The sequence below is a fragment of the Patella vulgata genome, chromosome 9 (genome assembly GCF_932274485.2).
Source record: "Patella vulgata chromosome 9, xgPatVulg1.2, whole genome shotgun sequence".
Lineage (NCBI taxonomy): Eukaryota > Metazoa > Mollusca > Gastropoda > Patellidae > Patella > Patella vulgata.
In genome coordinates this window covers 12,537,632-12,560,510 of record NC_065887.2, presented here as the reverse complement: position 1 = coordinate 12,560,510, position 22,879 = coordinate 12,537,632, and the positions used below count along the sequence as shown (strand labels likewise).

Below are 22,879 nucleotides of genomic sequence, written 5' to 3'. Positions count from 1 at the left end.
GATTACGAGATATCGCTCTCAGAAAATTCCCCGATTTTGAGTATGATTTTGTGTGATAGGCCTATATTTATCTAGGAACGAAACTGCATTGGTTTCTTTTGCATTTTGTTTAAGGTAAAACGTTATCCCTCAACGCCTAATACTGCAAGAAAAAAAACATTTTGGTATGTAAACCTGTATGAAGCCATGACGTCATAGCTTTTATGGCGTCATAATTGGGACCCAAAATGGCGCCTGGAAATGAATTGTCGTAACTTTCCCTATACAGGGCTTTGCACTGCCCCAATTAACCGCCATTTAAAACGCTCACGTGGTCATTTTGGGGCGGGACTTATCGACCGGACTACGGCTTTGTGTACACAACAGAGTAAAAATAACCCGAGCACGCACGTTTATTATGTAAACACATGTCTTTAGCAAAATGTCAAGTTCTGCCAATCCGATAAAAGCGATATATAATATGTACTAGTGGGTAATATTGCCATTGTAAACTGTCTTTAGAGTTTCAATCTGTTTATCTTTCAAAACAAGGTTAGATACTCCTAAAATGTCTTCGCAAACAAAACCGCCTCTGTGAAATTATCTTTTATGGGCGCCGCCATATTGAATAATTAGAGGACTATTTTGTGATTGGGCTTTGATTAGTTTGACATCTTTCATACACACAGCGGCTAAATAAACATATTTAATTTCATTCAATATGACAATAGAAGAGAAATGAATACTTCTAAAAATTACTAAAAGCATATTCAGTGTTTTCGACTAAAATCGTCGATGTAGGAATTAAAATGTCGGGTAATTAGCTTAGGGCCTGTTCTCAGGCGGAGCTAGCTGTAGACAGGCATCCTAAGTTTGGGATGGACAATTTTATTATAGATTTATCTGATATTTCTAGATTTATCTTGATAATGATAAAAGCACACTCAGTGAAACGTGAAACACCTTTCAGAAAATACTTCTTGTCATTAAAAAATTATAAACCACGCCATGCTCCAAATGTATAAAAAAATGAATTTATTTATCGCTGGTGTTATCTATGTATACGTATACACATTCACCCATCATCATCTGTGCTGGAACTATTTTGTTGTGGTATTAAGTAAATCATAACATTAGAATTATCTCCCTTTGTTTAACCTCGGCAAGCATGGCCGCTACTTCAGCGGAAACTTATTTTGTTTATCCTGTGCAATTTACAGTCTTTTTACCCTTGAACATGTACGTTGGTTTGTTTGACAGTCATACTCGTCACTCAGCTAGCTTTCACAGAGAGTTTTCATTGGAATAAAGGTCATTCAAACGGATATTCGTCTATCTTACTAGGGTGAAGAGAACTCGGGGTTAGCTCACTGTAATTCCTCCCTCGTCCCGAGCGCAGTGGAAAGGCAGTTTAGTAAAAAGACTAGTTTGCACATGTAAACACGGACATCATAGCTTCAATCACAAGCTATAGGAACAAAATATCAACGTGAGACAACCTCTCATTGTCTGATATAGGTGCTTGGTACACTTGTAAAACAAGTCACGCCAAAAATTTCTGTAAAACTACGGTGGCCCGGTTCAGCCATTTGTAAAAAACAACGATTGCAGTTTTTATTACAAAACATTCTAGGAACTTTTTCGTTTGTTCTATTGACAATAACGGCACGGTTTAACATATATAACATTAAATTTATTTGTATGGAACACTATTCCTGCCAAAATAAATAATAAAAGGCATAAATGACAATAAAAGGATTCTTGAATATTTACATTCTTTTAACATTACTTACTACATATTCATTGAATAACGGTGAATATTATCACGGCAAGGTAAAACTATATTTGTATGGACAGCACTTACCGCAAAATATTAATTTTCCACATACAAATATGGCATCGGATAATGGACGTGACAACGACTTACAAGGCCCCTCTAGGTCGATGATTACAGTGTCGCGAGCGGCTGGAACAAGCAGATCGGACTCCAGCTCTATGATATTAGAAAAACAGACCAAAGCAGAGACAGCTCGTGCTAAGGCCCAATTTGCGGAACAACGAAAAACTGTTCGTCTAAAGCATGCTAATGCAGAATTGGATGCCGAATTAGAATTTATTCAACAGCAAACTGACGTCGCTGTCGCTGAGGCTGAAGTTCGTGTTTTTCAATCACACAAAGGCTCAAGTTTTAGATCATGCGAATCAGAATTACGAAGTTTACCAAGGGAAAATACAATGGAACGCACACAACAATTTGTCGATCAGAATCAAGATACACTATTTGAAAACAACCTAACCGATTATCAAAATCAACAATATGACCCTTACGATAATTATAATGAACAACATTATGATTATCAATCCCAGTGGTACCCGTCTAATCATCAGTATGATTATTACCACAGACCATATTATCCTGAAGTTGATAGCCCTCAAACACGGGTATTGGAACCTGCTGCTCAGCACACACAACTTCCCAGGCAGGCGCCTCCTCTATTACAGGAACGAAATAGGACTCAGGTACAACGTGGACCACCCACCAATGCACCATCTATAAAAACTGACGCAACTGCATTTTCACAACCTAGTTCACTTCCACACGCAACTTTAAATAGTAACACCACCATAACAGGTGAACTTTCAAGGTTTTTACTTAAGAAAGACTTACTCCTTTCAAGGTTTACAAAGTTTAATGATCAACCAGAATCCTACGCAGTATGGAAGTCAGGTTTCTTACATATTAAGTCGGAACTCCAAGTCACAACCTCAGAAGAAATGGATTTGCTGATCAAGTGGTTAGGATTGGAATCGTCTAGAAATGCTATTAGTCTTAAGGCAGCTAATGTCAGCAACCCAGCTCGCGGATTAGCACGGATATGGGAACGCCTTGATGAAAGGTATGGAAGCCCAGAACTGGTGGAAGCATCACTCAAGAACAAACTTGCTAACTTTCCGAAGTTATACACTGATAAAGACAATAAGAAACTCTTCGAGTTGTCCGATATTATTTCTGAAATCGAATCGGCCAAGGAAGACCCGATGTATGCTTCACTTTTGGCCTACTTTGACTCTTCATCTGGAGTTATCCCCATAGTAAACAAACTTCCCCGGGGAATTCAAGAGAAATGGACCGGCCAAGCTGTCAAATATAAGAAGACATATCAAGTACCATTTCCACCATTTTCCTTCTTTGCGGAATTTATACGAGATGTAAGCAAGACCAAGAATGATCCAAGTTTTGCCTACGACCGCACTTACAATCAACCAAATAATCAACGGGATAGGCTCCCTTCAAAGGTATCAGCTCCAGCTTTAAGGACGAATATTTCCACACGGAAAACAGAAGTTAAACAGCAATCTGAGGTCACGGATAATAGATCAAAATGTCCAATCCATCATACTAATCACTCGATTAACGAGTGTAATGCCTTTAGATATAAACCCATCAGTGAACGGAAGGCATATTTAAAGACTATTGGGTTTTGCTATAGGTGTTGCGCAACAAAAGAACATTTAATTGCAGCTTGTACAGAAAATATCAAATGCGATATTTGCAATAGCAACCAACATGCTTCTGCTATGCACGTGAATTCGGATTCAGTTACCAGTGGAACCTCTTCAGCTCCAGTCAACCACGGCGGGGAGCGTACGGAACCAAAACAACTTACATCAAAGTGTACACAAGTATGCAGCGATAAGTTTAGAGGCAAGTCTTGTGCGAAAATAATTCAACTAAAAGTCTACCAAACTGAAAATCCAGTTAAGACAGTTCAAGTTTATGGCATCTTCGATGATCAAAGTAATAGGTCACTCGGAAACAAAGGCATCTTCGACTCACTCGAAGTTCAGGCAGAACCATTCTCTTACACACTATCATCGTGTGCAGGCACGTTTCCTACGTCTGGCAGAAAGGCAACAGGAATAACTATTGAATCTTTGGATGGAAGCGCGAAATTTGAACTTCCGCAGTTAATTGAGTGCGACCACATACCGGCAATTAGAGATGAAATACCTTCTCCGGAAGTAGCTCTTCATCACTCTCACCTACAGGACATAGCTGAATTCATACCACCAGTGGATGATTTGGTTAATATACAGCTGTTAATTGGCAGAGATTTGATTGAGGCTCATCACGTCTTAGATCAACGGATAGGACCGCGTAATTCACCTTACGCTCAACAACTCCCATTAGGATGGGTAATTATTGGAGAGGCTTGCCTAGGCAACATACATAAACCGGAAGTAATCAATGTGAACAAAACTCACACTTTACCAAACGGTCGAAATACATTATTCGAGCCCTGTCCGAATAATTTGGAATTAAAGGATCTACATCCAACAAGGTACGATGTCTTCACATCACAGGATTCATTCAACGATGGAATTGGGGAAGCCGTATTTAGACTCTCCCGCAACGACGAAAAACTAGGACCATCGGTAGAAGATCGCGAATTTCTCGTTATCATGGATCGAGAATTCCAGCGTGATTCAAGTGGTAATTGGGTTGCTCCGTTACCCTTTAAGGAAAATAGACCCCGTCTACCAAATAATCGAACTCAGGCAGCCAACAGAGCCAAGTCGTTAGATTATAGTTTAAGAAAGGACTCAACTAAAAGAGCCCACTTCTTCACATTTATGAAAAGGGTATTCGATAACAATCATGCGGAATTGGCACCTCCTCTTAGAGACGATGATGAGTGTTGGTACTTACCCATTTTTGGAGTCTACCATCCTAAGAAGAAAGACCAAATCCGAGCAGTGTTCGATTCTTCAGCTCAGCATGAAAATATCTCCCTTAACAATGTAATGTTGACAGGTCCTGACCTCACCAACAGCTTACTTGGGGTACTTCTACGCTTTCGCAAACATGAAGTCGGCATCACAGCGGACATCCAGCAGATGTTTCATTGCTTTTTGGTACAGGAAAACCACAGAAACTTCCTGAGATTTCTTTGGTACAAAGATAACATATTCGAAAATGAAATTATCGAATACAGGATGAGAGTACACGTCTTCGGAAACAGTCCTTCTCCAGCAGTGGCTACGTATGGACTGAGACGGTCTGCACTCATAGGACAGGAAACATTTGGCATCGACGTCAAAAACTTCGTAGATAGGAACTTCTACGTCGATGATGGTTTGGCCTCACTTCCCACATCAGAACAGGCCATTGATCTTATGAAAAGAACTCAAAAAGCCCTTCTCGTTGGAGGCAATCTTCATCTTCATAAGATAGCTTCGAACAGCCCAGAAGTCATGGAAGCATTCGCTACCGAAGACCTGGCAAAGGACTTGAAAGAACTCAATTTCTCTACGGACTCGCTACCTATTCAAAGGAGTTTAGGCTTAGCTTGGAACTTAACGTCTGACACATTCACCTTTCAAGTATCACAGGAAATCAAACCTTTTACACGGAGAGGTATATTGTCTACCATAAACAGTCTGTTTGACCCGTTTGGATTTGTCGCTCCAGTCGTCATCCAAGGCAAAATTCTATTGCGGAATCTTATGTCGTCAACTACAGACTGGGATGAACCTCTGCCTACCAAACAACTCACGGAATGGGATAAATGGAGATGTTCATTACAGCATCTTGATAATCTACGTATACCTAGAATGTATTCTGATACTTCTTATGGCATTGCTCGTAAGGAACTGCATATCTATTCAGATGCTTCCGAAAAGGCCGTAGCAGCAGTAGCTTACATGAGAACTACATACACTGACGGAAATCATCATGTTGGCTTCATCCTTGGAAAGGCGAAGCTAGCACCAACTTCTGGTCATACTATCCCCAGGCTCGAACTCTGTGCTGCTGTCTTAGCAGTCGAAATCCACGACATTATCCAAGAACATCTTGATATTACTCCGGATGTCATCACGTTTCACACCGACAGCAAGGTTGTGTTAGGATATATCTACAACAGAACACGTAGGTTCTATCTCTATGTCACTAATAGAATAGACCGCATTAGGAAGTCAACCATTCCTCTACAATGGCAGTTTATCCCTACGGATAAAAATCCTGCAGATCTCGGAACCAGGTCCGTTCCGGCATCTGATCTGGAACATTCGGTATGGCGTAAAGGTCCTACTCACCTTTACCAGAAACAGCAATTCGAAGAAGATGACTTCTACGAACTACGGAATCCAGAAGAGGATTCTGAGGTACGACCAATTGTAACAACGTTACTCACTACTATCAACAAAGGCAAGCTGGGTATTCATCGGTTTGAGCGATTCTCATCATGGAAAACACTTACTTGGACAATCAGTAGATTAATTCACATTGCTCAAATGTACCACAGTTCAGGAAACTGTAAAGGATGGCATGTTTGTAATGAATCAAAAAATACTGAAGCCCAGCTTAATTCGGAACGGTTCATAATCAAACAAGTTCAACTCGAAACTTATGGAAAAGAACTGATCAAAATAAAAGCTGACAAACCGTTACCAAAGGACAGCACCATAATCACACTAGATCCAGTCATCGACGAATATGGCTTGCTGCGCGTTGGTGGAAGGCTGTCAAAAGCAGAGTTACCCTTTCAAGAGAAATCACCAATTATTTTACCGGCATCTGCTCACATATCAACTCTAATCATCAGGCATCATCACGAACTGGTACAACACCAAGGCAGACATTTCACCGAAGGAGCAGTTAGAGCGGCAGGTTTTTGGATAGTTGGAGGTAAACGTCTTATCTCCTCTATCATCTTCAAGTGTGTTAAATGTCGAAAACTACGAGGAAAACAAGAGTTCCAGAAGATGTCAGATCTACCTGGAAACCGCCTAAAGCCAGCACCACCCTTCACGTACGTTGGTGTTGACACGTTTGGTCCTTGGTCAGTTGTCTCAAGGCGTACTAGGGGTCACCAGGCAAACAGTAAACGATGGGCGATCATCTTCACCTGTCTTACCACGAGAGCTATTCATCTGGAAGTCATTGAAGACATGGGGACTTCAGGATTTATTAACGCTCTCAGAAGATTCATCGCAATTCGAGGCAACGTATCCGAGTTCAGATCCGACAGAGGAACCAACTTTATTGGTACAACTAATGAACTCAACATGGAAGTCATTATGGACGAAAACGGTCCTGTTATTAACTTTTTGAATAATAGGAAGGCTAAATGGATCTTTAATCCACCTCATTCATCACACATGGGAGGCGTTTGGGAACGTATGATCGGTATAACCAGACGCATCCTAGACTCTATGTTAGCTGAGGTATCTTCAAAATATCTCACACATGAAGTATTGGTAACTTTCATGGCAGAAGTTACAGCTATAGTCAACGCTCGACCTATAGTTCCGGTTTCAACAGACACACAGTCACCAGCCATTCTCTCACCACAAACTCTCCTCACTCAAAAGGTTGATCACATCACACAACCTTTAGGACAATTTAATATAAAGGACTTATATAAATCACAATGGAGAGCTGTTCAATCTATGGCTGATACATTCTGGAACAGATGGAGACGTGAATTCCTTCACACTCTACAACCTAGACGAAAATGGCAGAGTACACAACCAAACCTCAAACCAGGAGACGTTGTTCTACTTAAAGATAACCAACTTCATCGCAATGATTGGCCTATTGGTATGGTGGAACAGATTTTCCCTGGAGATGACAACAACGTCAGGAAAGTTACTCTACGGATCATAAAAGATGGTGAACCAACTGTTTATACCAGACCAGTTACTGAATTGGTATTACTTGATTCGGAAACGGACAATTAACATTTTGATAATTTAAAGTGACTCTTCCCAAAGATTGGACATTTTATTTTTAAGTGTTTTATTTCATAAAGTGTTTTAATTTTATTCATTTAAGTGATATCCAGTACAGGATATCAGACGGGGAGTGTGCTGGAACTATTTTGTTGTGGTATTAAGTAAATCATAACATTAGAATTATCTCCCTTTGTTTAACCTCGGCAAGCATGGCCGCTACTTCAGCGGAAACTTATTTTGTTTATCCTGTGCAATTTACAGTCTTTTTACCCTTGAACATGTACGTTGGTTTGTTTGACAGTCATACTCGTCACTCAGCTAGCTTTCACAGAGAGTTTTCATTGGAATAAAGGTCATTCAAACGGATATTCGTCTATCTTACTAGGGTGAAGAGAACTCGGGGTTAGCTCACTGTAATTCCTCCCTCGTCCCGAGCGCTGTGGAAAGGCAGTTTATCATCCTTATATTATATATTATAAATGACATTAAGTATTCAACAAGAACGTTACTCAAATATCATATTATTATAAATATTATATTTTTAAACATAGGGTCATAAACTGTCCGACAATTAATTGTATTTGCGCAATGAGGTCTTACATAGCAATAGAAGATGTTTTAACAATACAATCGTCTTAATGCTAGGTTCCCACTATCACGATCTGTGGCCGTCAAATTTTCCAAATTATCTTTACTTTAAAGCGTGAATTTCATATTTTCTAAGGAAGTCAAAACATAATTATTAATTTTATGTCTTTTGCTCAATAGGTTGTCAACTCACTATTATACGATCATAGTTATCATTCCCACACTCAAAAATGTTTCACACCGGAAATAATAACATATTTACCTCCTAATTACCTCCCTTGTTTTTCTATTCCCTACCATGGAATAGCTATCGTCAAACGTTTGAATTTGAAGTTGAAAATGATATTCTTGCCAATTTCTCAACTGGCAATAGTGAATTATAGGATTAATAGGAATATTCTTTATCAAGGTACGACTGTTGATACATAGCATCGATTTTAAGGCTTTATTTTAATACATTTTAAAAATATAACTTAAAAATATGAAATTGTAGCTTTAAGGGGGAGAGGGTGGGGGGTCCTACGCGGTAAGCTTTGCTCCTTCGCCTCTCGCAGACGACCGGCACCAACAGCTGTAACCCAAAATTATTTTTTGGGGACATTTCAAGTTGTACCCCTCTCCCCTTACATTCACCGAGCCCGTACGCCTTTGCTTGCAACTGGGGGTCTCTCAACCCAGGGATCAGTATAGAGCATAATAGGGTTTTTCTTCTAATAGTCTACGTTCTAGAGGTCACACTTCTATGTTAAAATCAGACCTCGTTGTATCTAACGGCATAATTACTTGCGTTCAATATTCCGGAGAAAAAAGTAATTGCGGCCAAATTATTTGGGGGGGGGGGGCTCCCCACTCCACCGGGCCTGGTTTTTAGTCTGCCGAATAAGAATGTGCCGATTTCCAGCTGATAACTGACTATTATGCCAATCTCTACAATTGATTGGCCAACCATGTATATACTATTCTATATAATTGTTATATAAACCATAAGCAACTCTCGATGCCATCGGATGTTCGGGATTTTAACTAAATTAGAACGGCTCAGTCATTTAATGATTTAATTTAAAAAATGGAGAAACGCGGCTTAGCCTCGAATATACCAGTACCGTGGTAACGATAGTAAACAATCAATGCACACATCTTGCCAACTTGGCTCAGAATAAAGTAATAGAATGAAGTTTTTTCAATATATTCATTTTGCATTATCTATTTTTGAACTATTATAGCAAGAACGGCGAGCTATTTATCTAAATCTTACATTTGCGCGTGACAAGGAGTAGGTCGCCTGTCCAACCTCGTGGATTTACTCCGGGTCCTCCGGTTTCCTCCCACTGCTACAGACCCCTACGCGCAAGCGAATTATTGAAATAACAAATTGAACCATGTGTTAGTCCCGAACCGAAATGACCTAGTTTGTGTCGAGTGGACGTTAAACCCTATATATCTGAGTTATCAGCGTTAGTGTTGAAAATAGCCACAATCCTCAGAAACAATGGCAGTGCTATTGATTCTTTTTCTTAGGGTATAAAATTTGAAATTCAATTGACATTTCTGAATTTCTGTTGGCATCTTATTTTAAGGTATAAGGGCACAGATGATACCCGACATTGCTGCAGGTCTGTTTAACATGGATACATTAATTATTACATTCTCGTTCGAATGTTGCGATATTTATGCACGTTTATAATTATTCTATAAAAGAAATTAAATCGATATTATCGATGCCGTAGAGTAAATCCGTAAACGCTTTTCCAAAGACGCTTCCTTCTTGGATATTATTATGCTGCACTGGACATCTCTCTCTCTCGCTCTCTCTCGCTCTCTCTCTCTCTTTTTAATATAAAAATAATAAAACATTTAAAAAATAAATATTAGAAATATATAACATTTTATATACAATAAGTAAAGAGCCTTACCTTTAAATTAGTATTCAATATTGCAGTTAATAAAATAAATTACGCTTCAAATGATGGGGTAACGTCCGGTTCATTGGAAGTGGATGTCGCTGAGAAAGACGATAAAACTTCTGATCGTCCTTAAGACTTAACGCCCAAGTTCACCCAGAAAATCAAAGTAGGCGTGTTTTAAATTTTCGTTTCGAATATCAACCATTGTAATTCACGTCAACTCGACGCTTAAAAGATTTTATGAGCGATTTAAATACTTCATATCCGAGACCAAAATTAATAACACGCCTACTTATTTCTAGTCATTTGATTGGCTGATAATCTAACCATTGCAGTTAATGACAGACGAAATTGCACGATACAGAAAATGAAATCGCAAAATCTTGTGTTAATGATATGTTACAGATAAATAATAGTTGATTATTTAATATACAAAATAAATTATAATATTAGCTTGAGATAATATATAATAAACGTATTTTGGAAATGACAACAAATCTTTTATTATTATTTTTTTTTACAATACTAGAGTAAACATGCACACAATGTAAATATAGAAACCTCATAGAAACCTACGGAAGCGTATAGGGGTAATGACCGAACGAAACGCCAATATGTTTCCCAAATTCAACAAAATAACTAAGTTTAGTAGACCATGGAAGAAAATAGAACCTACGGAGAGCGAATTGTCAAGCATACATTATGATCCTATATGACACCCGTACTTGTGACTTTCTCTAATAAAAAACAGGGGGGAATAAGGGATAGAAAATGTTTGTCAGCGTGACACAAAACCCCAGCCTTACCGGCTCGTATGAGTTACCAAATAACTGTCAAGACAAAGTTCATCCCCGTTGCGTGATTCGGATATAATGGGAAGAATCAGACTGTTCTACCAATTGCGAGTGGGGGATTAGATAGCCGAATGGTTAGCACGTGTGCACTGTATTGTAGTAGAGAGTAGAGCGATTTTATTTATTGTATGGGAATTTTAATATGGTGACAATTCTAATTTAATCTTAGATAATATTAGCACGTGCGTTCTATATCATACGGTCTGTCATTGAGTCAACTGGCGTGGTTTCCAATCCACGGTTGTACGTGACAAGGAGTAGGGTCGCCTGTCCAACCTCGTGGGTTTTCTCCGGGTCCTCCGGTTTCCTCCCACTGCGCACAAGCGAAATATAGAAATAAAATTAAACCATATGTTAGTCCCGAGTAGACGTTAAACCCCATTTCTCTCTCTCTCTCTCTGAGAGGCGTTAGCCCCGAAGTTTTTCTTTGTATTTACATAATGGACAGTCTGAGGCTATTACCAAACTTAAAACATAGCACCATAGAGATACAAATAATGGATAGTTTTCTAAAACAACAAGCCATAAAATAATGGATATATTCTTAAAACAACATGCACATGCTCATGAATGCATGTGACAAAACACTCCAGTCATACAATGCAAGCATACACAGACAGTCCAAAATATTCTACACGTAGACCACATGTTTACAACACAGTCGAAAACAAATATTAATAATGAGACTATATGTGATAAGCATCTGGATACTGATTACATTGGTAATGTACTCGATATGGAAGAGAATAGCCGTAAAAATTGTGATGTTCTTGATATGGGGGATAATAGCCGTCAAAGTTGTGATGGAAAGGTTACTCGCGAGAATGATTTAGATATTGATAATTTTCTTAATACTGTGGTTAATATGGAGGGTACTAGCCGTCCCAATTTTGATTTAAAACTTAATATATAATCTGATATAAGTGACAGGACACAGGATCAAAGGCACAAACCAATTCACGAAATTCAAACTCAACTGTCATTATGGTGTAACGGTGATATATTTGAACGTTTTTTTATAATTGGATAAAAGTTGTGACCTGCATAGTTCCACAGGCTCAAAACACGTTTTTTTGTTCAATCCGGGGCCATAATCCAGGAAGTTACGGTCCGATATGCCCCAATATTGCAAGGAATCGAGATCTTTGGGTTATAAATACACAGTTTCATCAAAATGGGCTAATGATTGTGACCTCTAGTGTGTACAATCAGGTGCCATAAACCATGAAGTTACGGTCCCATACAAGCCAATATCGAAAGGAAACGAGATGTTTGGGATATAAACCTATATTTCAAGTTATGCCCTGTAGAGTGTCCACAAAGAAGGTGTGAAAATGTGGGCGTATAGAAACGTATCACCGATCTAGTGCCGAACGTACTATTAAACGGATAAGTGACATATAACGGAAGGATTTAAGTGGAATTCTTTATGTAGACAAACACGTGAAATCAACATTTGGCCATGTGCCATTTCGGTAACTATGAGGTTTTAAAGTAATTTCATTTTCTGTAATTTAATTTGTTCAGAGAATAAATTATCCCAAAATACATGTTCATTTTTCAGATACGTGTCTATTATTGGTATTTTCTTAAACAACCGTCTATTATTTATAAAACTGTCCACTATTTATTGAAAATAATGGACAGTTTTATAAATAATAGACGATTGTTTAAGAAAAGCGTAAATTCTCCTATATAATGGTTAAAAACATCAAAGGGTGACGTCATATCTATGTTTTAAGAGGTTTTATGTCATCAATGTATCAGGGGTATAGTTTAGACGTTTAGCTACTTTATAACCAGTTTTTCTTTGATGTTCCTGAAAGCAGTATTCCAATCCGATTAAAATACAGATCTATATTTCTTTGGGTTTTTTTATATTTTTGAGTGATCGCGTCAGCGGTCATACGAGCGGCTTTTTGTTCATGACGTCAGATATTTGATTAACCAATCAGCGTTGATGTTTCTAGTAGGATACCCACAGTTCCGTACATTGCACGACAAGAACTCGCTGCAACAGACCGTTTCATTGGCTAATTCATCACATTAACCAGGTTATGCAACAACTCTTGCAGATTCTATACAAAACGAACTACTTTTCTGCTCCATACCTGCTAATGAAGACTGTCCTAGCCAATGAATGAGCTCCATGCCAAATGAAAACTGTCTTAGCCAATATATCCATAAAATATTTTAGATCAAATTGTGAAAAAGGAAGGAAATAGTGAACTTTCAATTATACAAGACAAAAATAGATTAAAACAGCAACACGCATAGGTCTACCGTTACATTACCGAGTGTAAAGGGGGGAGGGGCAAAGTAGGACACATTTGGTTTGAGTACAAGATCATACTTTCCATTGCATGACCGAGAGATTCTAATTTAGATATGAAATGTGAAGGTTTTTCTCTGGTTCACCATTCGGCTGCTGCATTCGATAGGGCCCCTTTTACACTTGAACGGGCCTCGTGGGTAGTTTTTACTTTGGCTTGGACCCTTCTGCCAGTTCGTCAGGAAATGTGAGATCATTCATACATTAATACGGATATAATAGGCCTTGAGCTTTTCTCTAAGATTTTAGTTCTTGTCACACTCGGAATCGTTGGAATTTAATTTTACTACAACCTTCTCATAGCCTTTTATTAGTTAATGTCTGTCTTTAAAAAGTACTGGCATTTGAAACTTATGTTACGGAAAAATATTAAATCTTTATATTTTATTCAGCTTGTGTTACACGCCGTGAATATACCTCAGAATGCCTTATATACACTTTTTTTTTTGTCCATTCCGGTAATTTACAAAAACGGCCTACACGTAACGTCATGTAAATTCGCAGCCTCTTCAACGACCTTGACCTTTTTTAGGTCAAGTTTGTACACACCTTTATTCACAAGTTTTCGTGTATTAGTATAATGTTCTGTTATCATTGACCCGCAGCTATTATTTGTATCTTTACACCACGTGGTGAGGTGTTCTTGTTTAACTGTATTACAGAATTCAAACAACACCCACATTACATGTCCTTTAAATGGTTCACACATTTGTTTTATCTTCTGTTCCACGGTCAGTACCGTGTCATCAACAGCAGCACAATAAGCTTGACGATTTACTATATTTTTACCATCGCTATAATGTTTTTCATGCAACGTCACGTGCAAATCGGGTATCAAATCCGCAGAAGTTAATTTGTGACCCGGAAACAGATGAAGTTTGTTGTATTTCTTTAAATTTACATTTCCAATATCAATGTGCCAATCATATCTCTCTTTTTCAAAATAAAACGCATACGTCATAATAATATTTACTGGACTCATAATCCCAGTCGAATGAGATCCTATTTTAATATAAGCCTCTTCTATAGTAGAAACGTTGACATATTTTAAGATGTGATTCCTACAATTGGTTATTGTGTCTCTCCAGATATACACCGGAAAAAAGGTCATAAAGTCTGACGGCATAGGTTTCCCTATCATTTTCTCAGTTAATATATCCCAGGTTTTTATCCAACTATGCTGAAACGTGTCCATTCCTTTTACGCGCAGCTTATTTTGTTTAAGGATATTTTCACGGGTTACTGGAGTAGTAAATTTAGCATCAGTATCTATCCAAGCTACTATCGGTGTTGAGATGAATTTGTCCATGATAAAACTAGAATACAGTTGACGATTGTAGCCGCGTGATTTGGACGTCGCGACAGTTAAAACACGTTCGTCTTGTGGCAAGGGTTCATAGTAAAAGCTCATATTTATTCCTAGACGTTCCTGATATTTTCGAAGATTTTTTGCGAATTTGTGATCAAGTTCGGATTCTTTGTCCAGTATTAGGCCCAGATGTCCAAGCTGGCTTGGCCAATACAGAGTCAGACTTCTTAACAACGCACAAAAAAAATAATTAAGCAGACCAACATTGGTAGTCATTCTTATTGTTAACGTCATATCCGGAACGTCTTTGAAATGAGAGATCGTCATAAGATTAGATGTTTGGTTTATATAGGACATACGATGTTGAACTGGAGCCGCCTCGCCTCTAGTTCCTGGCTGTATGTTGACCAAAAAATGATGAACGCATATAAAACACACGGTTAATATTGACACGACAGCATATAACTTGGACGATCTCATGTTGACCTGAAAAAGAAACAAAACGTTTAAATAATTGCTATTTTCTGAGAGAGAGAGAGAGAGAGAGAAAGAGAGAGAGAGAGAGAGATGTTAAACAGACCTGCTATGCAGCAATGTCGGGTATCATCTGTGCCCTTATACCTTAAAAGAAGATGCCAACAGAAATTCAGAAATGTCAATTGAATTTCAAATTGTATTACCCTAATAGAAAGAATCAATAGCACTGCCATTGTTTCTGAGGGTTGTAGCTATTTCCAACACTAACACTGATAACCCAGATAAATAGTTTTCTCAAAATAATGAAACATTTTGCTTTCAAAAATAGGCACAATATTGCCTTCAACGATTGTAAGCACCCTAGTTCCGGAGTGAATTCCCCAACCCCTTCTTATTTGGTTTTTTTTTTATAATTTCGGAATAAGTAAAATGGTATCGGTAATTTGAAAGCTATTGACCCGACTTTAGGTTTTCCACAATGCCCTATCCACCCTTAAATAAAACAAATGTGAAATCTTCTGAAATCTCGGTCTAAACTATCGCTCCAATTATTAATTTGTATTTACGGATGTCACACACGAGGCAAGGTATACTTACTGGTTCGAGAACTCCCGCCGCCCCCCCTCCCCAACACACACACACTTTTTATTCAAGGAATTAACATATTATAGCTAACTAACTTTCGCCCTCTATTGTAATATAATACCTAATATAATTTCCCTCTGAACGCAAAATGTTTCATTATTTTGAGAAAACAAATAATTAAAGATACATTATGTAAGATTTAGATAAAGAACTAGCCATTCTTGCTATAATAGTTCGAAAGTAGATGATGTAAAATGAATAATTTGAAAATTTCATTCAAATTACTCTTGCAAGAGAAGATATTAGACTTTGAAGGTTTGACAGACGTGTGCAATAATTTCAACCACCGTACTGGTTGATCGAAGCTAAGTCTCTGTCCTCCATATCCTCCAACTTGACTCAGAATAAAGTAATTTGAATGAAGTTTTTTCAATATATTCATTTTGCATTATCTATTTTTGAACTATTATAGCAAGAACGGCGAGCTCTTTATCTAAATCTTACGTAATGTATCTTTAAAAACATTAGTATAAAAAAAAAAAAATATTTTTAAAAAATAAGTATTAGAAAATATATAACATTTTATATACAATAAGTAAAGAGGCTTACCTTTAAAAATTAGTATCAAATATTGCAGTTATTATTATAAATTATGCGTCAAAGTGATGGCGAAACGTCCGGTTCATTTGAAGGAGATATCGCAGACAAAGACGATAAAAATTCTGTTCGTTCTTAAGACTTAATGCCCACTTTCACTCAGAGGATCAAAGTAGGCGTGTTTTTAATTTTCGTTTCGAATATCAAGCCTTATAATTCGCGTAAAACTCGACGCTAAGACGATTTTTTGAGAGAATTAAAGACTTGATATCCGAGACCAAAATTAATAACTCGCCTACTTATTTTGATTGGCTGATTATCTACCAATTGGCAATTGCACTTAATTGCAGACGAATACGAACGCGGTTCAAATTGCACGCTACAGAAAATGAAATCGTAAAATCTTGTGTTAATGAAGTGTTACAGATAACAATATACAACAAATATTATATCATATTAGCTTCAAGCTTGAGATAATATATAATAACAAATTTTTATTTGATAGAAATATTGCACATTTTTGTATTGGAATATCAACTTCAAACTTCTATCAATTATCAAGCTACAAATCCCAGCCAGTCGATAAAATTCTAAACCCCAGTCCATTCAGAAGCTTCGTCAAATTTCACAGCAATCCTCAAAGCTGTTATATCCGCAATTCTGTATTATATATATATATATAAATGCATGAATGTTCGATCTCACATTTCCTGACGAACTGACGGCGGAGTTAGGACGTTAAACCCCATTTCATTTCATTTCATTTTCTAGCCATAGTCAAAATTACCCAGGGCGGTCCGAATCAATGCAAAATGGGTCGACGGTTGTGAATGAGGGGCACTGAGGGTCCAGGGACTGGCCTTCATATTTTCAAATCTATATTAGATTCGCTCGATCATCCAATGGAATTTTTGATGTTGTACTGGATCGAAAAAGTGGGTGTGGGTCAAATATCGAACTCAGAGTGAGCTATGATTTAGTATAAGTAAATATTTTTTTTCAATTTACTATGTTTAATAAATCACACAGAAGTTACTTGGGCCCAATCTTAATCTAAACATGCATTGTGCAAGAGCAAAATCTGCTTATTACATGTCTTTCTTTAGGCCTGAAATGTTATCTAAATTATCAATTAGACATTAATTAACTTATCCAGACCATAATTAGGGTGACCCATGTACTCACAGAAATACAGTTCGAGACTACCACTGAAGCGTGCACATTCGCCGTGCCGAGACCAACTTTCTGACAGTATGATACTATAAATAGCCATGGCACGTGCAATTCTCTACAAATCTATCGATTATTACAGCCGTAAAAAATTTATTGTTGACGATTTTGAATAGCAGTTAAATTAAGCTTCTTGGTTATTACAGCAGATTTAGAAATTACGTTCGTTTCATTTTTTAAATCGCTTTATCATTAACTGTACCGTTAAGAGCGGCGTCTTTTGGTTTAGTACAAATAATATCTCTGAATCGCTCGGGTTAGGCAGGAACATGATACTAGCAGTAGTTTCATTTTACTTTTACAAGCTTCTTAAAACGATTGTTGAGCTACCTAACGTGCTTATTTCTAAATTCAATTTCTTGTTCTAGCTTTCTGTTACGTTTCGTAAAAAAAGTAGTCTTGATTATCCCGACCTGTCAATCAGACGTAGAATGGTTGATAGACTGGTTAAGCGAGACTAATTTCAAAACAAGGGCACGTAACCTATCTTTTACTCAAAAGTGTCTGGATGTTATGGCCGACTCTTGGAACCAGTTTTAGGTCTATTATTTATACATGATTAATGGCCATAGCTTATTAAGTACAACATGATCGTTTATTTAGTGATTATAATTGTGTGAAACTGATTTGAGGCTTGGCATATATATAAATATTGTGGCGTAATTGTCGAGATATATGGAGATATTTATTTATGGTGGGTCACCTTACCATAATAAACTCTCGATGTCAAGGCTAGCCTTCGATGTTGGCTGGATTAGATTCCTATATGCCGCTAACGGCCATTGATAATTAAATTTTTTAAAAAGTGGATAATCGATACTATGCTGTTTATATTAATGATTTTAGTAATGATGACCGAGACTATGCAAAAATTTCACCCGCTTCTTTCTCGGCAAATAGTGGATCAATTTGACTGAAATTTTCAGCAAATTACCTTTACACTATCTAGTTTTTAACTATTATAGCGAGAACTGCCATCTCTTTATCTTATCTCCCATAATGTATCTTTAATAAGACCTAAAACAACGCGGTCACACTGGTATGTGCAGACAAATAGAACGTTAAACACCATGTCATTCATTCAAACGAGATGGATTGATGAAGTCTGCCTCTTAAGGTACATTTATTGTTCATATTGTTTAAATTATCAGTACACACGTGTGTTATCTTTATTGTTATATGTATACTGATAATAAAGAAACAAAGAACTTGAACATTGGGTAATAATATTGGGTAATAATATTGCCTCAAGTCAATCAACGACAATTATTGGAGAGTATAACACGTCGCCATTTAAACTATACTAAATCAAAATACAACAATGGACATCAATATTCTTAGATAACAGCGAACGATATCAATTGTCTATGAAAGTGGTGAACTGATTTAGAGGAAGTTAAATTTATTAACCATATAGAACTCTTGAAACGATTTTAATTGTAAATAAGCCGCAGGCCCATCTATGTCGTTTATCAAAGGTATTTTTCTATCCGCATTGATGATAACAAACAACAACTCAAATAGAAATATTGCAAGTGTGCCTTAAGGGAATACTGTCATAGAATGTAAGCATTTCACACAGTAGACACTGGGGAAAGTGGAGGAGAGAGGAAGAAATGGGGTTTAACGTCCGCTCGACACAAACTTGGTCATTTCGGGACTAATATAAGGTTCAATTTTATTTCATTAATTCGCTTGCGCGTAGGGGTCTTTTAGCTGTGGAGGAAACCGGAGGACCCGGAGAAAACCCACGAGGTTGGATAGGCGACCCTACTCTTTGTCACGTACAAGCGGGGAATCGAAACCACGCCACTTGACTCAATGACAGACCTTATGATACAATGCGCACACGTTAACCATTCTAGTTTTCGAGAAATTTTTCGGGGGGGGAGGGGCACCTGCACCCTTGTTGAGCGCTTCGTGCTTTCGGCACTAGCAACGTCCGATTTCACCTCCCGTGCGACCCCCACCCCCTATCCGTGGTCTCTGGATCCGTCCTTGGAACCGCACCATACGCGAAATAAAGCCGTTAAGACAAACCTGTTGACAAGAGAAACTACATAGACATTGAAAGAAATAAACAACAAATTCCGATGCAAGTGAATGGATCCGTGTACCACTCTTCAGCGTCCACTGTTGGCTTGTAACTTTATTTGCATGAACGTCAAAGTTAAGTAATCCTATTGTCTCGGGTATCCCCAGGAACATTTTAGCAATGATATACAGATGTGGGTTAAAAGCGTACAGGGTTCCAGCCCCCCCCCCTCCCCTCCCCAACAATTCCAGCCCCTCCGGACCGCACCACTGACAAGGAGAAACCGCGCTGAAATATTCCGAGGAACTTTCCTCGGCCAACACTGGAGCGAACCCGAGAACTGGTTAATCCGAACAAAAACAATAAGGTTTTGCGCAATCCTCACAGCGTGAAAGCCTAATAATATTCATTCGAACAAAAACAAAAGTTTTTCACGATAAGCTTCGCAGTGTGAAACCCTAAATTTCGATTATCAATGGCTTGGATCTAATATAATACTGTTCAAAAAAAGTAGGGGATATTGAAATGCAAATACCTATGCAAGTTGTGATATGATAAATAGTCATGGACACTTGACATGCTTTGAGAGTATGTTCACAGATGAAGAACTTATCGCCCCAACAGAACCACTGAGATGCACATGCGACACGCAATAGCGCCATACACGTGGGAGGGGTTCATTGTCAAATTTGACACTTTAATGAACGGTTGTTGAAAACTGTCGCGTGCTGGTTTATCTATCCATGTTTGCTTTCATATCAGTTTTTGCATAAAATTTACTGTTTAGCGTATCTTTGCTTAAGTGTGTTACGTTTAATTTGATCGGGAGACGTGTTCGTCCACGTCAACGTCAACCGACAACACTGCAAGAATTGGTCGTGGCACTGCAAGAGGAGTGGTTCAGATTGTAACAGTGTAAATCTTCGATAATAACTAAAGACTGGAACTATCTTTGAGACTATTTATTACCGGAAAACATTTAACATCATATACGGAGAACAGCACGTCCGACAAGCAGAGTAACTGTCCTGGAAACGGGATGAAACCTAGAATCTTTTGTCAATGTACAAATCGGTATTTATAATAAAATGGTATCTTAGGAATTAACAATATACACCAAGGTTACTAATAACAATTAAAGAGGAGAGATTAAATTAACAACGCAGGATTAATAGAAACATAAGAAAAATAGAAATGTTTAAATAAAAGAATGAATAATGAACGAATGATATATTGAAAGAACGAATTACCAACAATTCACAATATTATCACCATTATAAGATTACCCCAAATCGTGATTGGACTGTTGATTAGGAGCATGCCACGACGAATGGCTGAATGTCTGAGAATTAGTAGAGCAATTACTCATTATTAAGACAAAAATCAAAAACGTCCATTTTTACTTTTGACGACAGCAGTACATTTCCACAGTTTTGTATTGTTTCTGAATATCCCCTACTTTTTTTTTGAAGAGTATATATTTGGAGTTCATGTGACCTTTTTTATCCAAGATTTAGATATGTCCTATCTATGTCCTATTATAGTGGTTAGATGCAAATAACGAAATTTTGATCTACTTTTTTCATGTCATTGTGTACACAGGTATAATCCATTCCTAAATTTTGATACCGTATGTCATGTAATAAACTTTTTGTACTCTTTCAAATGCAGTGACACGCGATTTACCCAAATTCACCCAAATCTACCCAAAACCACTGTTATTTCAACTTATAAGACATAAGACATATTTGATATCCCGTTCTTTATACGAAATTGTCATTTTTAATTTACAATCGTGACGTTTTTGTGTCAAAATTCCCCGTCAAAATGCGATTTCAAAGCAAGTTTGGGAGTTGTAACCAAGGAACATAACTCGTCTATTGCACGAAATCAATTGCTTGGAAATTACATTTTGAAGGACATTTTTGAAACAAAAACTTTACGATTTTAAATCAAAAATGCCAATTTGGCTAAAAGAACAGTATATTATCAAATATAGATATGAATTATTTTTACATGAGTTGAAATAATGGTGGAGTTGGGTGGGCTTTCAAATGAGTAGGGGCGGGGGGGGGGGGGGGTATTGTGAAAGACTAGCTGTTATAAGAATATCCAAGTTTATATTCATTGGTACCTGGTGCACCATTCCTGTGGTGCCCTAAACCATGCTTGTTATTTTGACTTATATAATAACCAATTGAGAACTAAGGGTGACCGTGTATAATGCCCATTCATCACAAGTAATTCCGAACTGACATGGTATAATTTTATTTCACCGATCCGTTGGAAGGAGGGTCATACTGTTCTATCCGATACACTTAAAATATTTCTAAAATGAATGTATGTATGTAACCCTACACAAGCATGATATCGGGTCAAGTAAGTTTCCCCCTTTCTTATCGATGCTATGATATAATATTTTCTTTTATTCGTTTCCTTGTTCAAGAGGGGTGTTGACTGGCCGAATGGTTAGCACGTGTGCGCTGTATCATAAGATCTGTCATTGAGTCAATTGGCGTGGTTTCGATACCCCGGTTGTACGTGACAAGAAGTAGGGTCGCCTGTCCAACCTCGTGGGTTTTCCTCTGAGTCCCCCGGTTCCCCCCAACTGCTAAAGACCCCTACGCGCAAACGAATTATTGAAATAAAATTGAACCATGTGTTAGTCCCGAAATGACCAAGTTTGTGTCGAGTGGACGTTAAACCCCATATCTCTCTCTCTATCTCTCTCTCTCTCTCTCTCTCCCTGTCAGTGATGCAGGACGGAAGGCCTGATACGAAACACCGAGGTCCCGTGTACATATTGGCGTGCACGTAAAAGATTCCTTGGCAGTTGGAATTCGATATAAGAGTAGGCCGTAGCGCCGCTTCCCGGCAAAATTTCCCTCATAACGCACTGTATGGCGTATGCCCGTCTTCATTAGCCCAGTTTAGGAGCAGAACAGTAGGACGTTAAACACCATTTCATTTTATTTTATTTTCTCTCTCTCCCTTGTCCAGGAAATTCGGTATTTCAAATTCTGGAACAACCCCGTCGGCTCTCATCCCCAAACTGCTTAAAAAAAATCCTAACGCCCTGAGCACTTTCTCAAACATCCAGTGATCTGGGGTAAGTCTTCAGGTTGGCTTAACGTTTGAAATTCGGTGCTGGTCAGTGTAGGTTTTTTTTTTTAATACAGTAAGGTAATTATGTGATGTATGGCAGGTCATGAACATGGCAAGGGAGACAACTCCAATTTATAAACTTAT

General features: G+C 37.9%; 2 protein-coding genes across 2 annotated transcripts in view; one reads left to right on the top strand and one right to left on the bottom strand.

Moving 5' to 3' along the window:
- LOC126832440 (uncharacterized) overlaps positions 1 to 10,321 on the bottom strand; it is a 35,323-nt gene extending 25,002 nt beyond the window's left edge. The window contains exon 1 of the mRNA XM_050563204.2: positions 10,221 to 10,321. The gene's annotated coding sequence lies outside the window, so the exon portion shown is untranslated. The remainder of the gene's footprint in view (positions 1 to 10,220) is intronic.
- On the top strand, positions 1,573 to 8,137 carry LOC126832434 (uncharacterized). Its single transcript, XM_050563196.2, has one exon. The coding sequence runs from the start codon at positions 1,723 to 1,725 to the stop codon at positions 7,723 to 7,725; it is 6,003 nt and encodes a 2,000-aa protein (XP_050419153.2). The 5' UTR covers positions 1,573 to 1,722; the 3' UTR covers positions 7,726 to 8,137.
- Positions 10,322 to 22,879: the final 12,558 nt, after the last annotated feature.

What these genes read in the sequence shown, in the direction of transcription:
- LOC126832434 (XM_050563196.2), top strand. Translation starts at nt 1,723, where the DNA reads ATGACAATAAAAGGATTCTTGAATATTTACATTCTTTTAACATTACTT.